At 41.2% G+C, this 27,970-nt stretch overlaps 1 protein-coding gene across 13 annotated transcripts in view; it reads left to right on the forward strand.

The window, feature by feature from the left end:
- The window catches only part of mecom (MDS1 and EVI1 complex locus), a 134,816-nt gene that overhangs the window by 35,181 nt on the left and 71,665 nt on the right, over positions 1-27,970 (forward strand). For all 13 annotated transcript variants that reach the window (XM_030153024.1, XM_030153027.1, XM_030153028.1 and 10 more), the window contains exon 2: positions 7,751-8,097. In XM_030153024.1, the coding sequence (XP_030008884.1) occupies positions 7,751-8,097 (347 nt within the window). The remainder of the gene's footprint in view (positions 1-7,750; positions 8,098-27,970) is intronic.

Raw genomic sequence — 27,970 nt, forward strand, 5'->3', positions numbered from 1 at the left:
CCCAGGGGGCCTTCCACAGGGCTGGGGGTGGGAGGGGGCTGGCAGCAACCACTCTGGATATACGTCTCTCTCTGCTCTGCCCAGACCAGCCTCGCTCACATTTCATCAAAGGAATCAATTTCTCAAATGTGCACAACTGTGAGCCATAATTATATTAGGGGCCAATGGCAGTTAGCCATGACATGAAAGCAAAAGAGGGAGAAAGAACAGAGGGAGCAAAGGAGAGACAACACTCATCTGTGCATATTTACATTGATATATAATGGATTGTTACTATTATAACTTTACACTAAATATTTCATGCTTATTTTGCATTAAATGTATCTCTCTGCACTATATCTTTTATGTGATGCCAGATTTATTTTCTTGATTGGTGAGTCACCTTTAACAGATTTTCTTCAATTTGGAGAGTGATAAGAGTTGCTGGCACAAAAGACAGAAGGATGGGAATAGAGACACAGAAAGACAGATGAGAGGAATGGCAGAGGCGACCAGAACAGACAAATCAGGAGCTTAGGATGTGTGACATGTTGAGCCGTTCAGAGTTCAGATCGAATCACAGTGGAAAACATGAGAAATGATGGGATTAATGACCTTTGTCTACTCATTTTCTCTCCATTACATTCGGAAAAAGACAGCCAAAGCAACAATTTGAGGAATGTGTGTTACATTGTGAGGACATATGGAGACATACTAAAACAAGTTCTCATGTTGACAATTCTGGCAATACAGTATTAATAATATTCTCTACTGTTGCCTCTCCTTGCCTCCCATCTTTCATCATCATCTACTTTTTTTCTCCCATCTTCTGTTTTCCCTGGTCAGTGTATGATTCAAAGGGCCCTCCCTTTAAGCCCTGGCTGATGTATGGCTTGTGGAAACAATGTGAGTCCCGGTTTGTTATTCTGTTTGCTTTACATCTGACAGGCTTGAGTTAGCGTCCGACTGGGATCTTATCTCATTAGGCCAAATGTGGGGCTAAAACAATCATAAAAATCGTTTGGCAGCGGGCATCCCACTTAGGAACACCTGTCAACATACAGACGGAAGATAAACTCCGCAAATTAGAGTCAGGGCTGAGATTGAATGAGGAGAGGGATGGAGACAGAGCGAGGAGAGAGAGAGACATACCCATATGCTCCATGTCGTTATGGGCTTAATGATATGAAGTGGTCGGGCTGATGTGGAGACTTCCTCGTTGATGATATTGATTGTGGTTTTAGGACGTAAACTGTGTGTATAAGTGTGTGTATGTGTTGAACATTCATCTTTCTGTTCATCATGGCCTAATTCATTTGCATTTCATTAAGAACAAATGTAGTTTGTAAATCCTTCATATTGATTATCCCAAACACCTACAGAAGTAGAAGCACATTGATTCATCTGGGATACAAATGTATCAAGAATGGCAGAATGAATTATGTTCTTGTGTATTTGTGTTCACACTTCGGATTAAAACTGTACGAATCTGTGCGAGTCCGTCCTCACTCTCTTTATTTTTTCTTCTTTTTTTTTTTTGTAAGTGTACATTCTCCCTGCCTCTCGCTCTAATACACACACCTCTCTCTTTTCCTCTGCTGTATCTTCCCCTCCTCACCCTGTCCAAACATACATCTTTATCAAGCGCCTGTTGTCAGACAACATTAGATAATTAATAGGCCATTTGTCAGGCCTGTGAGAAACATGTTAAAATCCCCGAGCAGCTCCCTAGATAAATCCTGCCGTGCACACTGACGCCTTTGTTGTGTCAGGCTGCCATCGGAGCCGCAGATTTACCATTAAAGGACCCTCATTATTAATCACAACTAATGCTAATTAATTAGGTGTCTGTGTGTGCACAGAGGGACTGGCTCTAAGTTTCAGTTTGTTGTGCGATGTTAATTGGTAACTCGGCCCAGGGCGCTTAATGGAGTGTTTTCCATTTGGAACGGAGACTAGTTGACTAACACCGGGGTGAAAAAACATAGACAATGCTCTCATTAATTAAGACTGTGTTAAGAGCTCTGCAAGTGTTGCCGTTGTGTGTGTTGCCTTGTGTGTGTGGGTGGGTTGGTACTTAAACAGTTGTTTAAGTTGTGTTTGTAAATTGTGGGTGCAAGTATTTATGCAAAGTTTTTTGAATATTACATAAGATTTTATTTGGACATACAGTGCCATGGGTTAATAAAAACTGTCAAATGTTATATTAGTTTTGAAAACAACTTTCAATATAGGTAGTTGCAGCTGTTTGTTCTCCTGTTTTTGGAGACTTTCTTCTGTTTTAATTGGAAAATGAAACATTTACAAAAATTAAAAATATAACAAAAGAAACACATATTGAGCGCTGAACTATAGACTATTGGCCACAATTGAACATACGCATAAAAACTAAGGCTATGAATGTTTGCAGCTTGTATCAGTCAGTTTCTCAGTCCACCCAGTTGACCCTCGGACCAAAACACTCCCCAAAAGCCTGGCTAAGACCTCCATTAAGCACAAAGACAGAGTTAATTAGGAAGCTTATTGCCTCTCCTGAGGGCATGGGGCTCCAAACACTCTCCTATACACCCTGCTGAGGGAGTCCAGGCACAAAGGGATGCACTGTAATTAACAGCGCTTAGCAAATCAACAGCAACCATTTTCTAACTGGCAGTAGCTGTGAGAGCGTTAAAGTGAACCAAATGCAAGATAATTATTTTTAGTTTCTTTTGAAATCAGCCACAATGAGTTGTCTCCCAGATGTGTGCGCTTACATGTCCCCGAGGGCATCCTCAGTTTTTCTTACAAATGACTCTATATGCATCAGCCCCCTCAACACCTCCCACATATTTTGGCTTTTTCAGATAATCATAAGTTGGTTTATCAGTGATGCATTGACTACAATTGACCAAAAACATCTACGTTTAGCAGAGTAAGTCATGTATGTATAATAAAAATTTACTGACTGAAATTGCTTGAATTGCAGTTAAATATTCGACATGTCCTTTTCATGGGACTACAGTGTCAACACAATTGTATTTCATGGTTTTCCTGCTGTAAAGATATTAATAGAAAGCAGAAGAATGATGAAGAGCGTAGTTTCAGGATTCGGATGATGACTAATGGAGGGGATCATGTGTGATTATGTTTGACCTGTAGTACGAGGGTAAGCCCCCCGCTCAGAGTGTCTGTTATCACAGGCAACAAATGATGTCTGCAGATAAGCACGAAGCCAGTCCTCATAAGGTTAGGAGTTCATTTCCATATTTCAAATGTTAGACCCCTGTATCTGGCTTGATGAAGTGATCGGTGAATTGGGTCCTCACTAAGTAGATGAAAAATGTTCTCACCTTTTTCACAACCATGTTATAGTGTTGATGCATTTACCATTTTTCAAGCAGGAATTCCGTTGCTGTAGAAATAGCATTAGTTTAGAATGTGTAGATGTTCATTTATTTAAAGTGCTTCTGCTTGACACTCTTAAATATCTGTTTTTGGTGTGAGTGCAGTGGTAATGAATTTTCACATTGCAGAGATCATAATTAGCTCCAAAATATTCACAAATTCTGTCACAAAACATGAGCAGGAAGGTGATCACATTCTATATGATAATTGTAAAAAAAAAAACCTTCCAATATATTGCTAATCTGCACACTTCAGAACAAACTTCACAGTGATGCTACATAGGGATAAACCTTCACAGGATCAGAAGAAAAGATGGGATTTGATTATTACACCTTACAACAGCAATGTAAAACAAGATTATAAGATTTCACCTGTCTCCATAACATAGGTTACAGATATCAATAGACTTCATTAACCCATAAAGACCCAAGCATCCACTGGCAACCAAAAGCATCTACTGTTTAATATCTGTTTAATGTTTAATGTCTGTTGATCCACTAATCCTATCAATCCATGTAAATAATTGGTGTAAAAGGCAGTTTGTCATCTTTTCATCATCATCAGATATGACCCATTTGGACGTTCAGAGATTCCATAGTGAGCTTGTGAGTTTGATAAATGACAATGGATGGACACACTTGGTTTATGATCAGTTAATGATATGTTTGCTGGAAAAGTCACTTTTTTCCCAGTTTTCTCTGGTTCTGATATAATAACGCTCAACTTTAATCTGAGCTTTTTATGAAAATCTACACGATCAGTAAATTCAATATGAGGAAAATACCTAATTTTCACTAAAAATACAGAGGACAATATTATAATAAATGATAATAAATCACTTATGAAAGATTAAATAAAGAGAAAATTCATTTGGGAACTGCCACAAAAGTAGCACTGAGTCTTTATGGATTAAGGCCGTGCCAGCATTGGAGATAAGACTGGACTAGCATCGTCATTTGTCATTTTAGAATTAGAATCAAACTCCCTGGCTGGTTAGGAATTTTTAAAACAAATCATACTTGCCTTTGACAGCTCTAAGAGCAAGACACAGTGACTGCCTTTGCAAAACACTCTCAACATTTTCACATGGAGAAACCAGCCACATAAAAACATGCTTTTGTCCAAATTTGCCATTCCAGTAGAGCATTGCCACCTCAGAGGTTCTTGCTGTTATCGTTGCATAGTACGGTTGTCTTTGAATACTGTAACTTGCAGATAGCAATAGTTGCCATTGGGTAAATATTCCAGCATGATACATTCTGAGCCACCCTAGCATTAAAGGGAAGAGTAAGTTGGAGAAACTGTTGCATAAGACTTTTATTTTTTGAAAGACAGCAGTGGAGTAAGAACAAGAAGGATGACAAGAGAGGGCTGACTATGTCCACAGGTAGGTTATTTCTCTCTGTAAACATATGTATCCATTTGTCCCGTGGGTGCGTCCCCTTGCCGTCCCGTTGGCAGTGGCTGGGTCACACCTCCATTAGGGGCTATGTCACAGTGATTAATAGCTCTTTCTATCATCTTTAATTCACTCCCTGATGATGGCAGCCCTGCTTGCTGCTCGGGGTAATCGTGTGATGTATGAGTCCGCCCAACACCTCATGGCAGAGGTGAAAATCATTCCACCCATGCAGATACCAGGCCCGGGAACAAATGTTTTCCCTCTTAATAAAAATTAATGAATTTGTCGTCAAGCGCAAGCGTGTGAATACATAGGATATTAGGATATGTGGGCGAGTCTATGTTTATGCAATATGTCATGTGTATTTACCTATTTGATGACAAATTCTGATGAGAAGATTATTGTTTTTCTTATTATTTTGCGCTAAATCTTTTGTGTTGTCTTTGTATACATCAAAGAGAGCTTTACACTTGCTTCCTCACACTATCACAGTGTGTTATCTCTGTTTTATAGTGTAGCTGAAGTCATGATGCTGCTCCCAGCTGGAGTTCCCCTTCTCTGCCTAGATTTCTTTTAGAGTTCCCTCTTTGATGAAGGGCGTCAGCTTGCAATGATGAAGTAATGTCCATTACTGAACAAATAAACAGGGCTATTTGCTTTGAGTACATACACATGCATACCGATCTGATCATCTGTGTGCATTCTCTTCACTAGACTACACTGTCTAAGCAGGGCTATGGTCTTTGACTTATCAATCATCTGCACATGAAACCACAATTTTTAAAGCCCTGAACATAGCATATTTGCTTTTGGCTTACGTTTACCTTATAGAAACTTATATGTTTATGAGCTGAAATGCTCTCGTTGAGTCCTGTGGACTGGAGGAATTTCTGGTCTAAATCAAATATAAACTTGGAGACCAGTGTGAGGGGGGAAATGTCAGAGGAGAAACAGCAATGGACGGATACAGTTACCTTTAAAAGCTCTTGTCCCTCTACCATATGGCAAGCTTCACATATAGCACTATAACCGCGTTACACAGTCCCTGTGCTGAAAATCATTACGTTGACTCCCAGAGCCACATTGGGTTTCATGCCCGGCCTGGCTCAACAGAGTCTTTAAAAGACTTTTCCCTCAAACATACTGAGCCCACACAGTGCGTGTGTCAAACACAATAGTTTCACAGATACTGCGATCAGGTATTGCTGCAGGGAATGACTTTGAGAAATACTTAAGTTGTAGATTTGGTTCAACAAATACACTTCACACTCTGTCACTATGACATACAAATTGCATAATAGACAGCTGATTCAGCCCAATGTGTTTATGTGTAGATATTTTCTCCATAGCACACAACACACACACACACACACACACACACATACGCACACACACTTTGACAGGAGTTATGACTTTTAACTGGCAGGGAGAAACAGCCCATGTAGTACACGTTTAGCTGACAGACTTGAATTCCTCTCTGACAGACATTGTGCTCTGACCTTGCCAAAGTGGAAGTTGCATATTTTGAAGGAAATTTGTGTGCCATGTTCCCTGGCACATCACTATTGGTATGAATTTAAATACATGTTGCACATATAAACAGTCCAGATGCAGGAGACCAGATCAAAAATTGATTGTGCCCAGGTCTTGACTTAATCTCTCAGGTTAGTTGATGACCACCTGTGAATAATCACAGTGAGTCATTCAGTCAATCAGAGGCATGGTTACTTTATGGCCAGTGAGCAAGAAATGTATGCGTGTTCATGTGTGTGTCCATCTGAGTGTACATGCGTGTGGATCAAAGGTTCCACGGCTGACAGCGCAGCGGTACAGTGTCACACAGGCAGCCCTTCAGGAATGTTGCCCAGAGCAGGGATGGGTTGTGGAGCCTCATTAGCAGAACCCCCTCTCCCCGTGCCCTGTCAGCCTGTGTTAGCTCCATCCCACCACAGATGCACGCTGGGGGAGCGGCAGCTTCCTGTGGATCATTTCCGGCTTCGACTGTGTCTCTGTCTCACCGTATGACACCTGTACATCGCACTTACTGTCTTGCGTCTTACATCTGTCTTGATTGTTTATTAAATAACCTGACTGTCTGTATGTTATGACTGTGTGTATATCTTGGCATGTTAATGCTTCTGCCTTTGTCTTCGCATTGTGCGTCTGTCTCCTAACTGCATTTCAGTGATAAACTGCCATAGCTCAGCCTAATGCAGAGCTACAGTTCTGCATCAATAGTGAGAATAAGTCAACCACTCTTCCATTATTATGCCCTTTGAGCCACACGTGCCAGTCTAAAGAAGCCCATTGTGGATTCAAAGGTCATACTTCTATGTCCTGTTATACTCTATTCACAATTAACCCCAATGTGCTTTCCTCTGTTTTTACTGTACTGTGGAGAAAGACTCCAGGAAAAGGAAATATAAAACACTGAGAGCTGCACAAAGCTGAGTGGAACCTGCACTCTACTATCAACTCCGCCAAGTGACAACCACACCAAGTTACAAATGTAGTGTTTTTAGGCTTAAAAGTCTGTTTAAGAATAACTAAGACATAGCTTGAATTTAGCTGTCTGTGGGCAACATGCACAATAAATAAAGTAAAAAGTACTGGCGTTGGAAGAAAGTGCGTTCTCTTCATGCTCTCCTGCCCTTTACTACCGACCTCAATCAAAACAGAAGTGTTGACACGTGATAGCCACTCTTGTTTTAAAAACCCTGTAGGGCCTTCTGTCTTCTGCTGTTTATTTGAACTGATCATTACATGAAGACATTGTTTGCTTTAGTGATTTCTTGTTTCTAAGTCAAATAAGATGAACAGTAAGGGGTTTCCATGTGGGTTTTTTTTTTTCATTGTTGTTGGATCCCTTATTAAAAAAAAGGGAAAAACAAAATATTCCAAGTGTAAAGTTGTGATAATTATGGAATCATAAACAGTTCACTGAGCATTGCCCTCACATAGAGACTTTCCCTGTTTCCTTGACAGGTGATGGTGATGATGACTTTGCCCTTTACCCGTCTGACATCTTAGAAGACGTATGTGGCTCTGATGGTGATCCTAACCAGTCACTGGCCCTGGCAGAGGACCCAGCATCCCCTCCTCTGTCTGATGATGAAGCTTCACCACAGGACCCCTTGTCCTTCCAACGCTCAAGCCTCTTTTTACCTCAAGAGGACATGACAGTTCCTATGGACTTTGACCTCAGAGAGTCATCGGTTGTAGGTGGAAGCCTGGGCATCTGGAGCCACAGGAGGGTAAAGGTCGGGGAACGATTTGGACCATACATTGGAGAACACAGGCCTTGTCTCACAGACCCCACTCAAGGCTGGGAGGTAGGAAGAATGTTACTGATGAAGCATTTATCTATTTTTGTATATAAATTCACAGATAAATGCTGTCTGTAAGTGGAGAATATCAATGATGAATTCCTTCTTTACACTTTTAAGGATAGATTTAACAGCAGCATGGGTTCAGAAACTAGCATGGTTTATGCAAATTGCGCCTGAGGTTTTTCTTGAACAGTAGTACCATATTCTCTAACAGGGGGGTTTTCCTTGGCTTGAGTATAGTACATTGCAGCGTTCTCTTCAGTCCCCCTTTTTATTTCCTCCCATGTCGTCATGTTCACATTTAGCCCAGTGACCACAAGGCTGTTGTTGCCGTTTGTTGCCCAGTGATGTAATGTTAGCTCAGTGCTATTGAAATAAAGAGAGCCGAGGTTGTGCTCTTAACTCAATTAAAATGAAAAGCTATAAATCCCTTCTTCATCCCGGTTAGGGACCCAGTGCGGCCATTGGCAAATCACATATTGGTCAGCAGACACAAAAAAATCGAAGGCTGGGTCACAGGACAAGGTCAAAGGTTAGACGTGGTCTCTGTCAGTGTCAGTGGGGTTTGGTTTTATGGAGAAGGAGGAAGGGTCGGCAGAGTATCAGCCTCATTTAGTCTTCTGAAAAAAGGTCCTCCCTAATTTGGATGTGAGGATTTAGGCCTTCATATTCAGTCCTCAGCCTTTGTTCCATTGTATAGTTCCAAGCTCATTATGAATCACTGGCCATGCAGTTTATTAATTGAATAGTTGCAGGTTAGAAGAAGAAAACAATACAGCTTTTCTTTTATTATGAGTCCACCTAAACCCTAAGCCTTTTTCTCTAAAGCTGACTTAGAACATGTTGGTTTGAGTATCAGCATTCAGCTCATATAAATATTTTTGGATCTGGACTAGGGCTTGTTGGGTTTGCATCATAGAGCATTACTCTAGCCCATCAGCTCTGAGTCAGTGGCTTTGGCTCAGACTAAACCAAAATAAATATCTTCTTTTTTTTTTTTTCACTCTGGACAACTTTTCTGCAGGAAACAGCTTCTCCCTCATTATCAACTGCCAGCTGAGATGTGATATATAAATTCAAGTGAGAAAAAAGGAGCTCTAATTTTTGTTCATTTTCATAACACAGAATCTTAATAAAAAAAATAAAAAAAAAGTCTCTGTCCTTCCTGAAGAGATTTACAGCCGGTTGAACAAGCTCTCTGGGTTATTCTTTTTTCCCAGGGAAGGAAATAAAGGAAAAAGAGGTTTCATGAATTTTAATCTGGCGGTAATTTATGTGGAGCTTGAATAATAATATGTGTTTAAAAAGCTGAGGAGCTGGGAGTCGATGTGCGTATGCGTGTGTGTGCGTCCGGGGCCAGGCGGGTGTGGGGGGTTGAGGGGAAAGATGGGATCCTGGCGAGGCAGCACTGTATCACAATGTTTAATTACCATCCTGACAGCGAGCCATAACTCTTTCCATTAAGTAAATAAGTTGTAAAGAATTTATGATGAAATGCCACATTATTCAGAATGGATATTCAGTGATGACATCCCTCTGCATTAAATATGGTAAATGCCATTAAGCCCTCCTGACCCTCCCCCCCTTTTCTACCATGCCCACCCGTTCACCATCCCTCACCCGCTGCTCACCCTCCCTTTCGCTGCAAACCGTCAATATGCCAATAAGCCTGCGGAGGGTCTGTAAAAATAAAATTGATTTGGTAAATGTGAGTTAAGATAGATATGTTTGCTTTCATCATCAATTCCAAGCAGCGCAGTGAGGTGATGTCACCGACCGGGGAACGATAAAGCGGCGCTCCCATCTGGAGCGTTTGATGAAGGGCCCTGAGTGGCCCAGACCCGTGGTGACAGACTGGGGGAAGTTTGTCACCAGGGAGGCCACCACTCTTCAGCGCCATCACCATAAATTTGGGGGCTTTATTCATAAAGGGGAAGAGTGAGTTATGGAGTCCATGATGGTTTATGAATACAGGAATGGTGACTTATGGGAAAGATAGCTTCAGTAAATAAGAGGTAGAGAGGCAGCGGTGAGGGGTCTTTGAGGCAGAGACGCTCACGTACACTGTCGTATGCAGAGCTGCAGTGCTGACTGTGCCAGTGGACATATGCCCACTGTGGGTGTTTGTGTAAATGTGCACATGTATCTCTGAGTTTATGAGCAGAGACAAATCGTGAGTGCTGTGTTTAATGTGACTTCACAGAAGTTTTGTATAGCAACTTTTCATTCTTGTTATTTATTTTTTATACATCACCAGTGTTTAAAAAGTATCAGTGGAAACAGTTAAATGTATAAGAGCCTTCCCTCAGAGAATAAGGGATTTGTTGGCAAGCCCCATTTATTTACAGAGGCTATTCCAAGAAATTTACCACATTGGAAGTGTATAATAAAAATTCTTAAGTCTATATTCAGTTTATCTTCTATACAACAAATCCTGACATACATGAAAATAAACAGATACAATTGAATAAATTATGAATTCATACATTATTTTATTTATAACTTAAACATAAATATAAAGTTAAAAGAAGCATCTACTATGAAAGAATTCAATTTGAAATTATCGAAAATTGTGTTAAATTTATAAAAGTGAAGTGATTTGATATTCATTGCCGGGCAACTCTCATAACATTATTTTGAGCTGGTACACTACAAAATTTGGAATAATAGGTGTAGGCATATATGTCATAATTTCCCCTTGGCAATCAGTTACAAAAAGCCATAAACTGTAAAATATTGCTGAGCTCTGTCTTCAGTAGGAGCACAGATGAGGTGGCCTGTACGTGCCCACAGTATTTGCATGTATTTCTCCATGGCTGCCTCAGAAATACCCTTAACGCCTGGATGCCCACCAGTCCATATTCTGCTGTCTCTTTCTCTGAGTCGTTACGCACATTGAAATTCAAACTCCATTTGTGTCTCTCCTCTTCTCAGCAGCAGCAACAATAAGACAGAGACTTAGAGTCCGGGGAGAGAGTTATCCAACACTCAATGAGCCTTTGGGTTCACTCAAACTCACAGCCCCACGGGATTATGGGTCCTGGGCTTAGAAAGCTGGGTGCCTCCTGCTGTAGGAGTGATGGGCGGAGCAGGTTAGGGGTGCGAGAAGGGGTGGGGTGGTGAACGGGGTGGGACAGGGGCGCTCAGGGCTTTTGTGCACCTCCTGAGTGAGAGGCGGAGGTGGAGGCGATAGTGATGGTGGTAGTGGTGGTGGGGAGGTGGTGGAGGAGATTAGCAGTGATGGTGAATGGGAGTAGAGGATTAGGTGGCTGGGCAGGGCCCTTCCTGGCTCTGCCTGTCTCCTCAACCTCCTGGTCATGAGAGGATGGGAGGATAGAAGGAGGAGAGGCAGATGTCTGGCCAGCCTATAGTGATGCAAGCATCTTGGACCCATCATTCAAACTGCTGTCAGATGAAAACCCCTCATTATGTACTGAAATGGACAATGTTGGGGTTATAACATTTTAGATCAGAAATATGAAATGTAAGTAAAATTTTGAAGAAATTTAACTGACATGGAGCCAGTGATTTTGATAAAACACATAATGGATGAGCAGAAGCAAAGTTTTAAGGCAGTCAGTGTGTTTAACACAGTAGTGTGCTATTCCCATCTTCTGTTGTTTGTACTGTCGAAACCTGAAATCAGGGTTTTGTGTGCCTGTGTGTTGGGCATGTGTGTCCACATGCACTCTTGTTCATATAAGACAGAGTGTGAGAGTGTGGATGGAGGGCGTTTCAAGAGGGCGTGTTTTTTTGTGCACGATAAGCCGCTGTCCTGAATGAATGCAGATGTCTCTGGCTGGCTGTCCGCCTGTCCCCTGTGCGCTGACGGCCTGTCACCTCTCTCTGTCACAGGGAGAAAGAACCACTCTCAGTCCTGGCTAAAAGCCCCTTAATCCTCAAGCCCCTGCCACATCCCATCCTCTGTCAGCGTAGATGGCCCTGCCCACAGCAGTGCTTAGAAAGCCAGGCACAAGGGATGAACCCCTCTGTCACTCATGCACCTCTCAATGGACACACATCTTCACATTTTCTCACACACATACACACATATCGTTTTTAGAAACTCAAAGTGAAAAAGTCCAGCTTCGGCAAAGACGAGGTGAATGGCTGTTGTCAATGCATTGTGTTGCATGAACACAACCGCTGCCACTGACATCATTTTGGGATCTGTTTTCTCTCATGAGAAGAGCACTAACTGGCTGCAGAGACACTGCGTGTAATAATGAAGGAGCAGTTCACAGCATACACTTGGGTCTCATTGGCACTTAATGAATTGTAAAGAAGACAATAAAGGCCATTAAAATGTGCTGTGTGAGGAGGGAAATGAGTCACCATGTAGACAGAGTGTTAGGGATGACAAACGGTCTGACTGGTTTTTGAGAGCTGTGCTGCTGTGGAAACACATATTTAATTATACCGTCTTTAATTCATCCAAGCGTAATTTTGACTGAGAATATTTATTGAAGCAAGGCTCTCATTTTCAATATAGCTGAGTAAAACAATCATAATCATAATAAAATATACAATGGTGATAAAAATAATAAAAGGCTACAGACTAAAGTAATAAAATGTCCAGAATAATTGCAGACATTAAAATAAAAAGCAAATGAATCAACTAAAACAGCAACAGCGGCAATAGGTAGAATGTGATAGAATTTAAATTTTAATTCTGTAAGGATAAGAAATGGGAGTTTATGACCCGTCTGCAGTTTATTACAAGTCACAGGTGCAAAGTGACTGAAAATTTTCCATTGTCTGTTAAAATGGTCAGCACCTACAACATAATACAATTATTAGAGTGTGCACAATAAGATTAACATTACACACCACTAAAGGCCACAAACTGTGTCTATCACATCTTAGAAGCCATGCAACCTTAACATACACCTAAATTTATCACCAGTGGTAAATGGTGTCCAATGCCATGAGAGATGCAGTTAAAGTATATTTGTATCAAATGTCACCACCATCCAAAAGTCAGTTTCCTCAATAAGCAGACTTCAACAATGCAGTTGAAAACAGGTTTCATAGCTGTAAAAGAAATCAGTTTTCTCTCTAAACTTGCACACAAGTTCAGTCACCTTATCCTGTAACCTCTTCTGAATTCCAAGGTGCTTGTGACTGTGACTCGTTCAATATTTGTACAGTCACTCAGTGCTTCTTAACCAACTTCCATACAATACAACAATATTTTGTGGCTGATACAATTGATTATCCTGATATTGAAATGAAAAATTTCTCTTATTAAAATCAAAGTGCATAAGGTTAGTCAGGGAAGGCACATATTTAACATTATCTTCCTTTATTGACCATCTAATTTAAACTTGCAAGACTCTGGTACCCATAGTGACATAGATGACATCATGCTTGTAGACAATAACATTCGCAGCAAGCAATTCAGCCCTTATCTACCATCTGAAATCTGAGGCTCTGTACATATGCAAAGTGATTAAAGGTATTATGGCTTGTATTTACAATTTCTATGTGTATTAGCAGTTTCGTCTGTAGTAGTTGGCCTAAGAGTAATCTGAGGGTTCATCTCACCCTCTGAAGTAAAAGACGGTGATTGGACAGAAGGCTTTGATAGATTTGGGATAAAGCCAGGTCTTAGAAGAGTTTATGAACATGGGCTCAGTTGAGTCAGGTATAACGGTCTGTTTCTTGGACTATTTTTGCAGATGTTCCAATGAAAATTCTATAAGATGTCAAGAGTTGCTTGAATTGCATTGACCCCAGTCGTGTTCCTTAACCTACTGAGCTGCCAAAACACCTCTGGCTCCTAACTTTATTCACATGGTGCAGAACTCGGCCTCCCTTCTGTTAAAACAACTAGAGTAATTCAGCCTTCAGCTGTATGTGTCTGTCCCTGCTTTTGTCTCCTGCGGTGTCTGTGAGGAAGACGAGCTCTGAATCCAGTGTAACAGGAGCATGATTGTCTTGGCTGGGAGTGAGGTCAATTCAGAACTCCTAAGACAAAACAAGCTGGGGGTCTGTGTGCCTTCCCCTGAGTTGATTGGAAATCCTTTTCTTTGGGTTAATCTGTTGTGTTTGCCAGTGTTAGGGTGGGGGCTGAGGTTGTTATTGATGTTCTAATCTCTTGTAAAGACAGCTAAAGTGAGATGAAGCTCATTCATACAGAAAGTAAAACAGTGAGAAAATGTGAAAGAATTCATGCATCAACACAGGGTTGGTCAAATTCCCCAACTTTGTCCAGAGGCTACTTTCTTCTCACAGTTAAAGAGGACAAAAAAAATCCTATTCACATTTCTGATTTCCCCTTCACTCCTTAACATTGACCCCCCCCCTTTTTCCTCCACCTTCTCCTCTCCTCTTCCCTTCTCCTTCTCCTTCTCATTCCCTACTCCTACTCCTCCCCCTCTTTCTCTGAGGTCCCAGCAGGGAGGGGAAGCTAGGTTAACTAAGTGAACAAAGTCAGAGCGAATTGCAGAAGGACAAAGACGGGCTTGAGTGGGGGCTATGCCAGTCGGAAGGTGTTGCCAGCAGCACAATACCAGGTGAAGGAGGCTCTCCTCAGGGGTCCACCCAATCAGGGCAAAGGTCATGGGTCTTATTAGATCTGAAGGGAATAAAAGAACCTGTTTGATTGAAAAGGAAGGTCGTAAATAGCAAGGATGACGAGGAAGGAGGAGTTCACCTGTTTGAAAAGCTCAGGGGGGTGTCTCCACCTCCCACATTTAATCTAACCGGTTGGGAAGCAGACAAATATGTGACCAGTTGACATGGTGGGAGTCACAACATACACAGAACATACTGAAAAGCAGGCTGATCTGATCGGAGACACATGCAGGGCAACCTCAATAACACAATGACAAATGTCTAGACAGCCACAGATAGAATAGAATTTATATGCAGGTGCACTGACTCATGGGTGGATATAAATGCTGCTGCCTTGTAAGACACATTTACATCATTTATCCTCAACTGTTATAGCACTGTGAATGCTCTAAGGTATAGCTGCAAGTCTTGCCGAACCAAGGAATCTTCAAAGATGCTGTCATAGCCTTTATTTCTGAGACATGTCTGTGTTATTAGATGGTTTACGAAGGGACATAAAAGGAGAAATGGCATGTAGCAAAGTTTACCAGCCACAGTTAAACCACGACAAGAATGATTTTTTTTTTTACATTTTTCAGATTACTCCTCTAAGAAAACCTTTGAGTAAAACTGAAGAGTGAAGTTAGAGGAATGTGTGAACTGGTGACTCAATACAATGTGATGTGTTCCAATCAGGAGCACCTTGTCAGCTGTCTGCTCAGCACGATAATGTGAAAAATACATACATATATCATTTTCCTATACACACAGATCAACACTGCGTATTTGGAATGTGTATGCATACTCACACACCAACATAGTAAGCCCCCGAGGTTTACACACAGACACACAAATGTGGCCCCTGCACCCTGCACAGATAGGAGTGAAAATGAGGGGACCCCTAAACGGCGTACAGGAAACAGAGGTGATGAATTCCGTGTGCAGGGCCACAGAGCTGGGCTCATAGATACCTTATCTAGGGGGATTGATAGGGGAAGGGCCTTCCCTTAAAACACACTGCTGATTGTTTCCAAATGTCTTCCCAATGGGGAGGGTTGGAGAGAGGGAGAGACAGCGACTCAGGGGCAGAGCTTGCAAGCTTTTTATTGGTCCAGTCCCGGGAAACAGAGAGGGAACAGCAACTGTGTCCTGACTTTGCTGCCCCGATTTGCTGCTAGTGCTTAACTACCAGTCAGATCGTATTACCCAGGCAGTAAATCTAAGTACCGGTTAACGCAAATAATCAAGAGCTAATACTGCTCTACGAAACCACTTTCTCTGTGTCTGTGGTCAGAGCTGTGCAAACAGGCACAAGCCAAGGCCCTCTGTCCTCTTAGCCCCTGCCAGCCTCTCATTCACTTGCACACTTATTATAACCTTCAAGCAGTCACAATCTCCATTTACTTATGTATCCATGTATCCTTTATAGAGTGTCCTGCACTGTGTGTGTGTGTGTGTGTGTGTGTGTGTGTGTGCGTGTGTGTGTGTGTGTGTGTGTGTGTGTGTGTGTGTGTGTGTATGTTCATTCACATGTTTTAGTCTCTGCTCTGTCTCTGCACTACAGTTCAAAGGGTAATGGGACAGTGCGGTCTGGTTTGAGAGCTTATTAATGGGTTAAGCGCTAAAAAACGCAGGCCGGGCCACATGCAGTACGGTAACACCATATCCCCCTTCCAATTATTCCATATTGCTGCTCCAATTAGAGTGGAGCAGGTCCAAAACCAGAACTGTGAGCTGCCAGGTTGAGAGAGAGAGAAAGCAGAAACCCCGGGTGGCAGTAATGAGGTCTTAACCTCGACTTTGCTCTATTATGTCATAATGCTTTAATTTGAGCCATATGATAGGCTGCTGTGCTCTCTTGTGTTATTGGAAAGTCAATATTTGTGAGCTTGCCCTGTCTGTTCCCCTCAGAAGTGTTGTGAGTGCAAAAAGGAAAAGATTGCTGAGGTGCAAATGATTGACAGATATTAAGACCAAACCAGGTCACCCAGGGAGGGAGAGAGTGCTGCTTCATCATATAAACAAATAATTAATTAATGTGGATAGAGACATAACAATCAATCATCATTGTTATCAATGCAGAGGCTAAATATGTAATTAATAATTTAAATCATTTGCAGATTAATCAATAATAACATAATTTAGCTATATGGGATAAACATACTGTGTCTCATATTCACTGAAGATGGTGATGATTCATAGCCCAATATTAAAAATGTTTGATTTAACTAAATTTTTTGTAATTCTGTGGCAGCAAGGTGAAGACAAAGTTTAAGCCAATATTAGCTCAAGCTCTCACAGGTTTAGTTAATTCTTAATGTATCACATATGTATCTAAATAATAGAGTAGCCTATATTTCATGTAGTAACACTATGAAAGATGAAGAGGGATGACAAATTAAAAAAAAAAAAAAAAAAAAAAAAAGAATAGATACAGCCATACTGGGCATTGCATGGTTCAAGTGAAATATGAACACCCAGCCATGCTTTGTGGCATACAAAAAATTGGATCTCCTGATAAGTGCATTGTGATTTTAGATCAAATTTGGATGAGAGCAAGTAATGAAAATGTAGATGGCACAAAAAGAGTGTTCATTGTTGGTTATATTTGTATTTAAATCTAAAGGCAACACGTCACTAAATGTTATTCACTAGACTGTGCACATTATAGCAGAATTGCAGTGCAAATCACTTATTTTATTATTTAGCATTTGCAAAACCATACAGTTGTGTCCTGGTCAGCTATATGAAAGGTGACTTTTCTGCACTAATAATGTGTTTCACTGTTTGCTCGTTGTGGGTTTGTGCCGCAGTCCCATTTGTAAAGACAAGCAGGGACCACTGTCTCTATGGGCGATTGGTGGCAGGGACCTGTGGAGTGTGGACTGGCAACAGATGTTTGTTTGGGTCATCTTTGAACTCTTATTCAAAGCTGGCTGCCTCCGGACTTTGGTTCTCCCTATTCTTTTAGGTGATCCTTAACCCATAAAGACCAAAACATCCATCAGTAACCAAAAACATTTACTGATGTAAATGTTTAATACCTGGTGATCCACTAATCTTATTAGTACATGTAAATAATTGGTGTAAAACGCAGGTTGTCATCTTTTCATGGTCATCAGATATGACCTATTATGACATTCAGCGGCTCCGAAGTGAACGTGGAAATACCATCATCTTCTACAGCATTGATTCACCAGTAAAATCTGTGGAGTTTGATCAATGACAGAGGATGGAGACACTCGGTTTATGTGCAGTTAACAATACAGTTTACTGAAAAAGCTATTTTTTTCTTCAGTTTTCTCTTTTAAAATAATAACCTTTGGATTTATATCTAAGTTAAATATAAGAAAATGAAGGAAAATAGGCCTACATGATTTACAGTGAAAAATGCAAAATACAGAGGATAATATTATAATAAATGGTGATAAATCACTTAAGAAAGGTTAAATATAGAGAAAAATTCATTAGGGAAGTGACATAAAAGTAGCACTGGGTCTTTATGGGTTAAAGGACAAGATCCATTTGTGATAAGTTGGGTTTGTGTGTGTGTTTGTTCTCCAACAGCATCATTAAAACACCAAATGAGGATGCACATTTATCAGTGTGGGCCATTACAAGTATTACCACATTCTCTTTTTGCAGATGGAGCAACACAACTCTCCTGTTAACACACCTGAAACAAGCTGCTCATTATGACGTCACATCACAATTGAAAGCAGTTTTTGGCCTACTGCTACATTAAGTGCCCATGAACCAACAATGTATTTGTTAATAGTTTGTACAATCAGTTTGAAGGTCATATTTTAAATTAGCGAGGCTCCTATATTTAATGGGGTTAATTATCACGGTAATAACCCAAGCTCACATCCTGGTCAATAATTGTTTTGTAATTGCTTTCAGGTTGCATAATAATGGTATAGTCCATCAAGTCCTGTCATTGCCTAATTATAATAGTAGATATTTAATTATGTTCACAATATACACACATTCCTTTAAAATAACAGGAGTCAAGTGGTTGAAATCTTTTCAAAGAAGTTTAGTAGTTATTGTATCTGCATGTACAACAAACGAGATCAGAATCATTTGTGACTTTAATTAAAGTTACAAAACTGTGAGGTGCATAACAGCTGAAAAACATAACCTCCATGGTCTCGCTAGTGTGCTCTCTGAATTAAACTCCATGAAATCCACTATAAGATACATATGCTGCCGATCAGACCTCATTTGTGTTCTGCAGAGTTACATTTCTTGTTTACACTCACAGTAACTCTAGGAATGTTATTCTAACTACATTACAGCAGCTTTTGCCGGATATCTTTTTTTCATACCAAGCATTGTTCATTGTTTAAAGAGGTAAATTGAGCAATAAAAAAGGAATGCTTATTGGATAGATTGGATCAGACATTGAGCATACTGTATGTGCATGTGGTTTGTATTATATTCTTTTTCTAGACAGAGGCATGGGTTAAGAGATTGAGCTCTACACATGGCAGTCACCCTTAAATCTACAGATAAATGCAGCTCACTCATCCGAAGATGGTGGGGAATAGATAGTGTTTCTCCTGTGGGGAGAGAGTGGAAGGGTTGAGATGACTGGGATGAAAAAGGGAGTTAATACATGCTTATGCATAGCGACCAAAGAGGTAGGCCGTGAGAAGATAGGATAGGCAAAACTAGACAACTAGACAGGGTGAAAACAAGAGTGATAGATGAGGCAGAAGAGAAACAAAGACGGTTAAAGGGACAGAAGAGTACAAGAGAGAGAGAAAATCAGTCAGAGTGAATGAAAGAGAAGCAGAATGAGCTGAGAAGCTGGATAGAGAACTGGATGTCCTGTCTCTGGTACGTGCCGAAGGAGACAGATTTCCCGGCGGAGTGTTCCCAAGTGTCCCCCTGCAGTCTGTAATAGGATTTTCCAGGCTACAGCAGGTAGTCTGTGAGGGAACTTTGTTCACGGGCGCTCACAGATAAGGGTTAATGCAGCCCAAAGGTTCTTCCACTACACAGGGCACTCTGGGAGTCTGTCACTCCCTCCTCGTTGGCCTGTGTTGTCAGCACCAATCCGTCACAAAGGATTTCTTCCTACAAAACTCAGTGGCCATTTCTGACATCTCCAACAAACTAATTGTTGTCTCCAGTGCTGGCAAGCCCTGTGAAGTCCTAACGAGTTAGCGTCTTCTGCATGGATGAGAAAAAGTCTTGCTAAATCAATTTTGTAGCTAAATTACAGAGGAGAGGAGAGGAGAGGAGAGGAGAGGAGAGGAGAGGAGAGGAGAGGAGAGGAGAGGAGAGGAGAGGAGAGGAGAGGAGAGGAGAGGAGAGGAGAGGAGAGGAGAGGAGAGATGCCAAGCCAGGCCAGACCAGGCTAGACCCTCTCAGACCAGGGTATGTGTCTTCAGTATTCTCTTCTTCTCCAATTGTTCTCTTTCCTGGGCTGTTTTAGAGCCGCTTCCCTTCACTCTGAGCCACTTTATGACAGGCATTGTAATGTCTTTAGAGTTCTGGGCAGCCCTGATTGGGCCATGCAGAGCTTCTCTCTGGCCCTGAGTGACAGTGGGACCAGATCCAACCACCACCCAGGACACAGAGCCATAAATCATCCTGCTGGCACCAATCTTCACTTCCTGAACAGCTACCAGTTCCTGCAGGGGACAAAAAGGCCTTTGTGGGCTTTCGGCAGCCAGAACTTCTCCACTCTTTGAGGATTCTTAGGTTAAGAGAGATGCTGAGATGGATTGTGGGTAAGAGAAAGTTACGCACATGTGTTCTTTTTTCTGTCTCTCGAAGAGTTATTATGTACGTTTTAATAAGGCTGTGACTACACTGTTAATAGCCCCTGAATGTGAACACCTGTTGAACAGCAGCTTGTGATCAGATTAGCCACTGTTTGTTTACAAGCATCTCCATGGCAACTTCCCATTGACGTTACTTCAAGATAAAGTCATCAGCCCTCTGTTACTGCAATGGCCTGACTTTGCAGTTTCATCACCATGAATGTGAAGAATCAGACTGCCAGAGCTGTGGCGGCCCTCACCAATGGGTGGCCTCTCTCCATCCCTTTATGCCTCCCTCCTTTCTTTACATTCCTCATTTCCACCAGTCTCCGTCCTCCCTGTGTGTTTGGATGGCTCCACCTCACTGTCAGGCTGTGAGGGACGGCTGTTTTCCTTGCAGGGTAGATCAAGACAGGAGATTGGCCCCAGGAGGCCAGAGGATGTGAAGCCTCTGACACGTCCCGTAAATCTAGGGTGTCCCATCTCCACTGCTTGATCTGCACACAGCAATGAGAACACCAATGAGGCGTGAGGATGAACATTCCTCAGGCCTTTCTCACACACAAGCCCCTGGGTTTTGCTTAGAGAATAATACTCTGCTGCCCCTTTTTTCTGATTGGCGAGCTGTCCACCTCAACAGAAAATCTCTGTTTCCATCCCTGGTGAAATTAGTCCCCAAATCCCAACCTTTTAGCCATAAAATATTTCACAGTAAAGCTACTTGCTTGGTGTCCTAGTGGTCTTTTGTTTGTGTTAAATGATGAATATGAAACCATGTGTTATTCCAGTATGAGAGGCAGTTACGGACTGTCTGCAATCAACTATGTTGATTTACTTAATTCTGATAATCCACTGCCTTGTCTGTCTCAATCAAACAGTATGGGGCTGGCAGGGCTCCTCAAATATCAACAAATTAACACATTTACACACTCAATCTAGATAACATGTAACTCCTACATGTGGGGTTGCATGTGGGATAGTTTTGTATTTTATTTTTACATTTGCTGTTTATGGTCCTATCAGCATAAGTAAACACTTAATAATGCATGCTGTTAAAATGTCATTCTGTTTTTTTTTCTTTCTTTTGTACCATTTGGATGACATAATTATGTGAATGCAGCAGAGGTGGAAAAAATACATTGATTCTTCACTCCAGGAGAATAATAGATACTTTAAAAAGAAAAAAATATATATAATACAGTTAAAATATCAAACATTAACTTTACTCCAATGACTAAATCAGTTTTCAGTGTCAGCAAAAAAAAACCATTGTCACACTTTTTCACTGTCATCCAATCTGTCCGTTTCTTGCCTGATTTGTCTTGCATAATATACATCTTGAATAATGCAAAGGATCCTCTGTTTTTCTGTTTTGTTTTGTTTTTCTTCTTTTTTTAAATGATCCATTTAGGTGGAAATCAGCTTGTGTGTTTTGAAAGATGCTAATCAAAAATAATTAGTCATTTTTTCAACTTCATCATCCAGAAAGTATTGACCATGTTTTGAAAATGTAAGGAGTAGAAAGTACAGATATTTCTGTGAGAAGGGAAAGTAAAACTTGTCAGAGAAATAAATACTCAAGTCTTGTACAAACACATACAAACTCTATTTAAAATAACTACAGCAAACTATTTATGTTTTATTACATCCCACTTTTGACAGTGGAACTTGATATGCTTGTATGTTAAAGAAACATGTACTGTATGTAAATTCAGACAGAATCAAGTGTATCTGAGAGACAGACTGACCAACCAATAGAAACAGAAATAGACCGGGCCCCAGCCGGCCCATGTGGCCCCTCTTCTCCTCACCCAACCACGTTAACTACGTTAGCCAGATTTTTCACCCAAATGGAAATGCAGCCTGTCACTTCAACGCAGCCTCCAACCGCTCTGACTGTCCAATCCGTCACAGCGTGCCAGCGGCCGCGCAAATAGGCCTGCCACTCTCACTGTCATCTGAGTAACGGATGTCCCATCGTTACCACGGGGTGGGACCGCGGTGGAACACTCAGGTCCACTTTCGCTCCTCCTCATTTTTCCTCTATCCTCCTCCTTCCTCTTCCTCTTACAACCTCATCCCAGTGATGAGTCTTTTGGACCTCCTGAGGAGTTTATGGTGCATGTGCGTTTACGTGTGCTTTCTGAGAACACAGGCATGTGTAATCTTTTATGTGTGCGTGTGCAATGAATACTCCCCTAGTCTCCCACCCTATGCCCCAATCTCCCATCAAGACTCAAAAGCAGTGGTATAATAGGAGCAGCGGTGGTGTGAAATAAATTGTGTCCTGGACTGGTAACCTAACAGCTATCATAAATAATGTAGACCTATTTGAAGGGGAAGATGGGGCATTAGAAGCTATTTACACTGCAGGAGCCATGCTATCGATCAGCATGGGACGTCCCATAGATAAGAATGGGATGATGTCATGGTTATTTATGGTGATTCCCAATGGTAAGGCTACAAAAGGGATTTCAGGACGACAGCACCATCAGTTTTTTTGGGGTGCGGGGGGGGTATGATGCATTTTGTCATTAATGGAACAATCAGCAGGGTGGAGCAGTCGCATGCCTCTGACATGCACAAACCCACACACAAATGTTCACATATACAATGAAAAGACAAATGCCAATGGTGTGATTAGGGTCCATAAAGACTGACGACAGGAGATGGCTCAGAGGAGATACAGTACATCTGTGTTACTCTGCTCCATACAGCAAAGACTGACAGCGAGAGACCGCAATAAAACACCGCTGTGCTGTGAAGTGAGCCAAAGGCCATACTCAATACCAGTCTGAGACAGAATTACCATTCAGGGATCGCTGGTCAGGTCACAGAAGTACATGAACCTCAGTTGTGTTAGATGAGAATTTAGTAACTGTAGATATAGAGAGTGGTTAAGGTGTGTCTTGGGATTATACATGTCACGTCATACATACTTTCGAAGGGGAAGATAAAGGACATCTTTTTCTTTAAGGTAACTTCTGCATAAGCATCCATTGGTCAACTATTACAAAGGTTTGGCAGTGCGTACTGTCATATGTGAATGCTTAACATAACACAAGAATGCTTACAAAGCTGTATAGTCACCATTCATTTGCTCAAACTGCAGTCATCAATTATAAAACTGCTCTGCTATTTTTTGTATTGAAATGTACTCGCTCTCATGGCAACATATGTTAAACACAGACAAACTGAATTAATCCAAAGAAACAGCAGTCACGCAATGAACGTAACCGCAGACAAAGTATATGATAGATATATACAGTAAACATGTGGGTATAGGTATCCAGTCTTTACATTTACTATAGTATTGAGTCCATAATTAGTGCTTAATTTATGTTGATTACAAAAGGATAGACCATTTTGTGTTAATGTATTTCATCTACAGTGAGAAAAAAATGTAACTTCTTAAGATGCCCCATCATTGAATTTGCTAATAACTGTAATGACACATTATCCGCCCTAACCTGTGGCTACATGGTGACACTTATTTTGTGTTGAATGGTGCAGTAGTTACAGTGTTACAGCAAACCCACTTGTTCAGACACTATATAAACACACTGTGCCATAATCTTTAAAATGTTTAAAGAGAGGGATAGAAGTATAGAAAGACAGACTCGCAAAGCTGAGGGAGGTGTGGTGGGGCAGTGGAAACAGGAGAACAGGAGGGAGCAAAAGCTGGCACAACTCCACAGTGTTTTCTGTCGCTGGCCCCTCAGAGCAGGAACATTATTGTGAATATTAGTTCAGAACTTCTGGCACCCATCCAGACACCGACCTCAGCCTGTGCGGGGGGGTGTTAGCAGCAGGGTTCAAGCCCCATCATACGACACACACAACACCAACACCACTACCATTAACTAACACCCCCCCCATCTCCACAGTACATTCACAACTAGAAAGGCTCCACAACAGCAAGATGTGTGGAGCCTAAAGTCCTGCCCAGCCCTGATAACAAGTCTCAGCTTTTAAAAATAAGCAAACACATGTGGCTGTTTGATGTCCCCCTTATCTCTAGTAACTTTCAATTCTCAGAGACGTTCTCTAGTGAGATCAAATTCAGTAATTAATCTGCTAGCTTTTTTATGAATTATTGTTGTGTAAAACTTTTGCTCAAACTCAAAGGCTTACAGCTGTGTGTGTGCACCAGTGGAGTTTCTGGCAGGCGTCTTTCATGCTGCTAATGAGAAAGTGGCAGAGAAGCCTGCAAAACTCTGCTCAACTCGATGAGGACTTGTTTTGCTTAGAAACACTTAAATTGTGCGATTGCTCTTGAATGGGCAGCGAGCAGTGCTAAAAGACAACTGATATGTAGTGATATGCACTAATGGAACTTCTGCGATCTAACATTTTCATGGCCTGTGATTTTTAACAGCATACATCCACTTCTAACAAGTGCCCGGTACTCTATACTGCCTTCTGCCAATCAGATTCTCTCTGATAACCTTAACTAAACTACATTTCCCTGTGAGCACTTCAGCTCCTTTTCAGTACATTTTCTTTCTCTTGGTACGTAGCAGGAACATCCACATCCATTACATTATTACATTAATGTCAACATGTTTTCAGGCTTTGCATCATGCTCTCACGTCTCCTGTTTGGTTTGTTATTACATAGAGTTCTTAGTATTGGTGCTGAAATACAATTCTTATGAGGCCTATCAACGAAACATCAATGAAGCAGGGTGCCCACCTGAAGACCCCAGTGAAGCTTTTACCCCTACCCCACTCATCACCAAGTGCTGATCAATTAGGGATTGTAATACCAAGTCCTATTAGCTCAACATTATGAGAAGTTGTTGAACATTATTGTGCACCTAGATGCTTTTCCATATATAGCAAATAATATTAGCTGTATTTATAGGTTTTTGGGACATTAGAAACAATTTTTGAAGTTATCACAGGCATTTTAGTTTTATATCTTTTTCTTGGAAACTAAAAAAAACAGCCAACTGCAACTGTTCCTGTGCTTTGAGTACTAGTCATAATAGAATTAAAATTTGTTAATATATGACTGACTTAAAAAAGAAAAAAAAAAAAAAAAAACATACATTGCTTATCATTTTCTTGCTGACCTCTTTTAGTTGAGTTTCCCTCAGTGATAGATAAAATTGCAGCTGATCTGTAGCAAGTAAAAGACACACAATGACAGAGACGAAGGGACATTATGATAAACAGGATATCCGTAAGTGCATAAGTCTAGAGGGTAAAATGATGATGATGCTCAGAACAGGGGCATAGCAAACTGAACTCAAATAGCAGAGTAACACAAAGCAGCTCAAGTCGAAGTTGGGAGAACTGGAAAGGGCACCTCCCTTCCAGGGGTGGTGGAGGAGGAGTAGGGTGGCGGGTCTATTCAAGAGGAACAAGGAGACACAATGCAGCAGGGTCAAAGCTGGGTCAGTAAAGTCCATGAACTGCAGGCTCTTGGGTACAAGTGTTGGCAGGCGGAAACACTAGATGACAGACAGGTGAGCTGTTAGCATTAGCCATTAGCTGTTTTTAATGTCCTTCACAGAACTATAGTGTCGGACTATTTTTGTATTTAGTTATCACTCCTTGTATAAGTCTTTGTGTGTGTGTACTGAGGGGATTGACATTATGGAAATAAGATATTAAAGGACGGTGTTTAGTTCTTTTGACAAAGCCACCCGAAAGGTCATGTATCTATAGGTATCTCTTTGACCTTTCACTCATGACCCCTCAGCAAGGCAATGCTGCCGGAGGTTCAGAGATGTGTTACTATGGTTACGTTGTACAAGTGGGTCACTAAGAGGACAGATGGAAAATGTATAGGGAATTCCTATTTGGACTTCCATGCACAGTATATGTGTTTCATGTATTTAGATACACTTCATGAATAAATATGCATTTTTGGGTACAGAAAATGTGCCCTTTATAGGTCACTTTGCTAAATTATGTGTACACCTGGTGTGTATTTGCTGCATTCAGCTGTGCACTCATTTAGAAAGGGCACATCAAGGTCTCTATACTGCACTCTACAGTTCCCCCACCACCAACACCAACACCCTACTACTAAACAAGTCCAATGAGGATGAGTCGGTGGGCTCCCCGGTCTCTATCCCAGTCTGTCCTGAGTACAGAAGAGGAGGAGGGAATACCCCCCCCCTTTTTTTTTTTTTTTTGTTAGAGTACCCCCCGTAATAAATCTGGATCTGGTAAATAGCCCATGAATAAAGGGAGATTTTATCCTCTGTGGCACAAGGAAGATTTAGTGGGCAGAGGCAGCGTCGCCTCTCTTCTGAACAACTACAAAGTGGTCACTCAGTGAGCCTTAAGAGGCATAAAAAGCCTGCAGTAGTTCATTAAATCTCCAGCATGAAGATGGGACCACTGTGGCGGTGATTTATAGCAGTCAGGTGCATATATCCGAGGTGGCACTCAGCCCCACCTCTCATTCTCTGTCTGTCCCAATGAGGAAATAACTAAGCATGCTGGGCTATTTATTGGATGCGTAGTTCGAGGGGACACTGCGACAGAGACAGGGCCACTGGGAGGAAAGAGAACAGGGTGGAATCAGAGAGAAGAGGGTGGACAAGAGTGTTATTTTTTTAACTCCTGTTTTTGTTTTTTGCAAAAAAGAATCAGACTTGTCACTTAAGTATCAGAGGTGGATTATTCAACCTTGTGCGAAATGGCTGCTCATTTTGTGGAATTAATTTAATCATCTGTTGTTCTTTGTTGTATTTTATATTTTGTTTGCTAAAATGACCACTTTTTCAACCATAGTTAATTTATTTCTCAGATATTTCTCATCATGTTTACTGACTGTACGGCTAGTTTGTGGGTTTTATGGACTCAGAGTCTTAATACCTGGTTCATAAAACATTCTCTCATTCACCTTCACAATAATATCTTGTTATGAATGTTATACACACATGCATACAAATCTCTCTGACTTCCCTCTGACCTTGTTGTAATCTCTTTATTGTATTATTTTCCAGTGTTTAAGGCATTTGCTGCCGAGCCACTTAAGATGGGGAACATTAAATATTTGTTCCCAGATTCCTCTGTGCTCTCTGTCAGTGATAGGACCTTCACACTCTCAGTTTTGTGTTTGTCTTATTCAAACATGTTTTTTTTTCTTTTACTCAAAAATGTTAACAGTATTCTGGTCAGGTAATAACACCTCTTTCAGGCTTTAATATAACAGAGATCATGTAAGAGGTATCTCAGAGAAAAATTCCTATCAAAGTTCATGACATGAGTATGTTTATTTATGCTTAATGTAGTTTTAAAACTACCAAGAAAACTTGCTGTTTACATGTTTGTCCTTGTCTCATTCTTGCCTCTGATGCAGAAGGTCATGCTCCTGTGAACAATCTGCAATGAAAATCTGTTAATCTCTCCACTGAAGGACAGCATAAGGGCAGATAAATGCCATTTACCATGGGAGTACAGCACTATGACTCCCCAAATAGGATGATTTAGACTTATATTAATCACATTCAGAAATGTCAAGTTTCCTTCTCCTTTTTTTCAGAGTTCTTTCTTTTCTTTCTTTCATTCCTTCCTTCC

The sequence above is a fragment of the Sphaeramia orbicularis genome, chromosome 13, assembly GCF_902148855.1.
Source record: "Sphaeramia orbicularis chromosome 13, fSphaOr1.1, whole genome shotgun sequence".
NCBI classification, from domain to species: Eukaryota; Metazoa; Chordata; class Actinopteri; order Kurtiformes; family Apogonidae; genus Sphaeramia; species Sphaeramia orbicularis.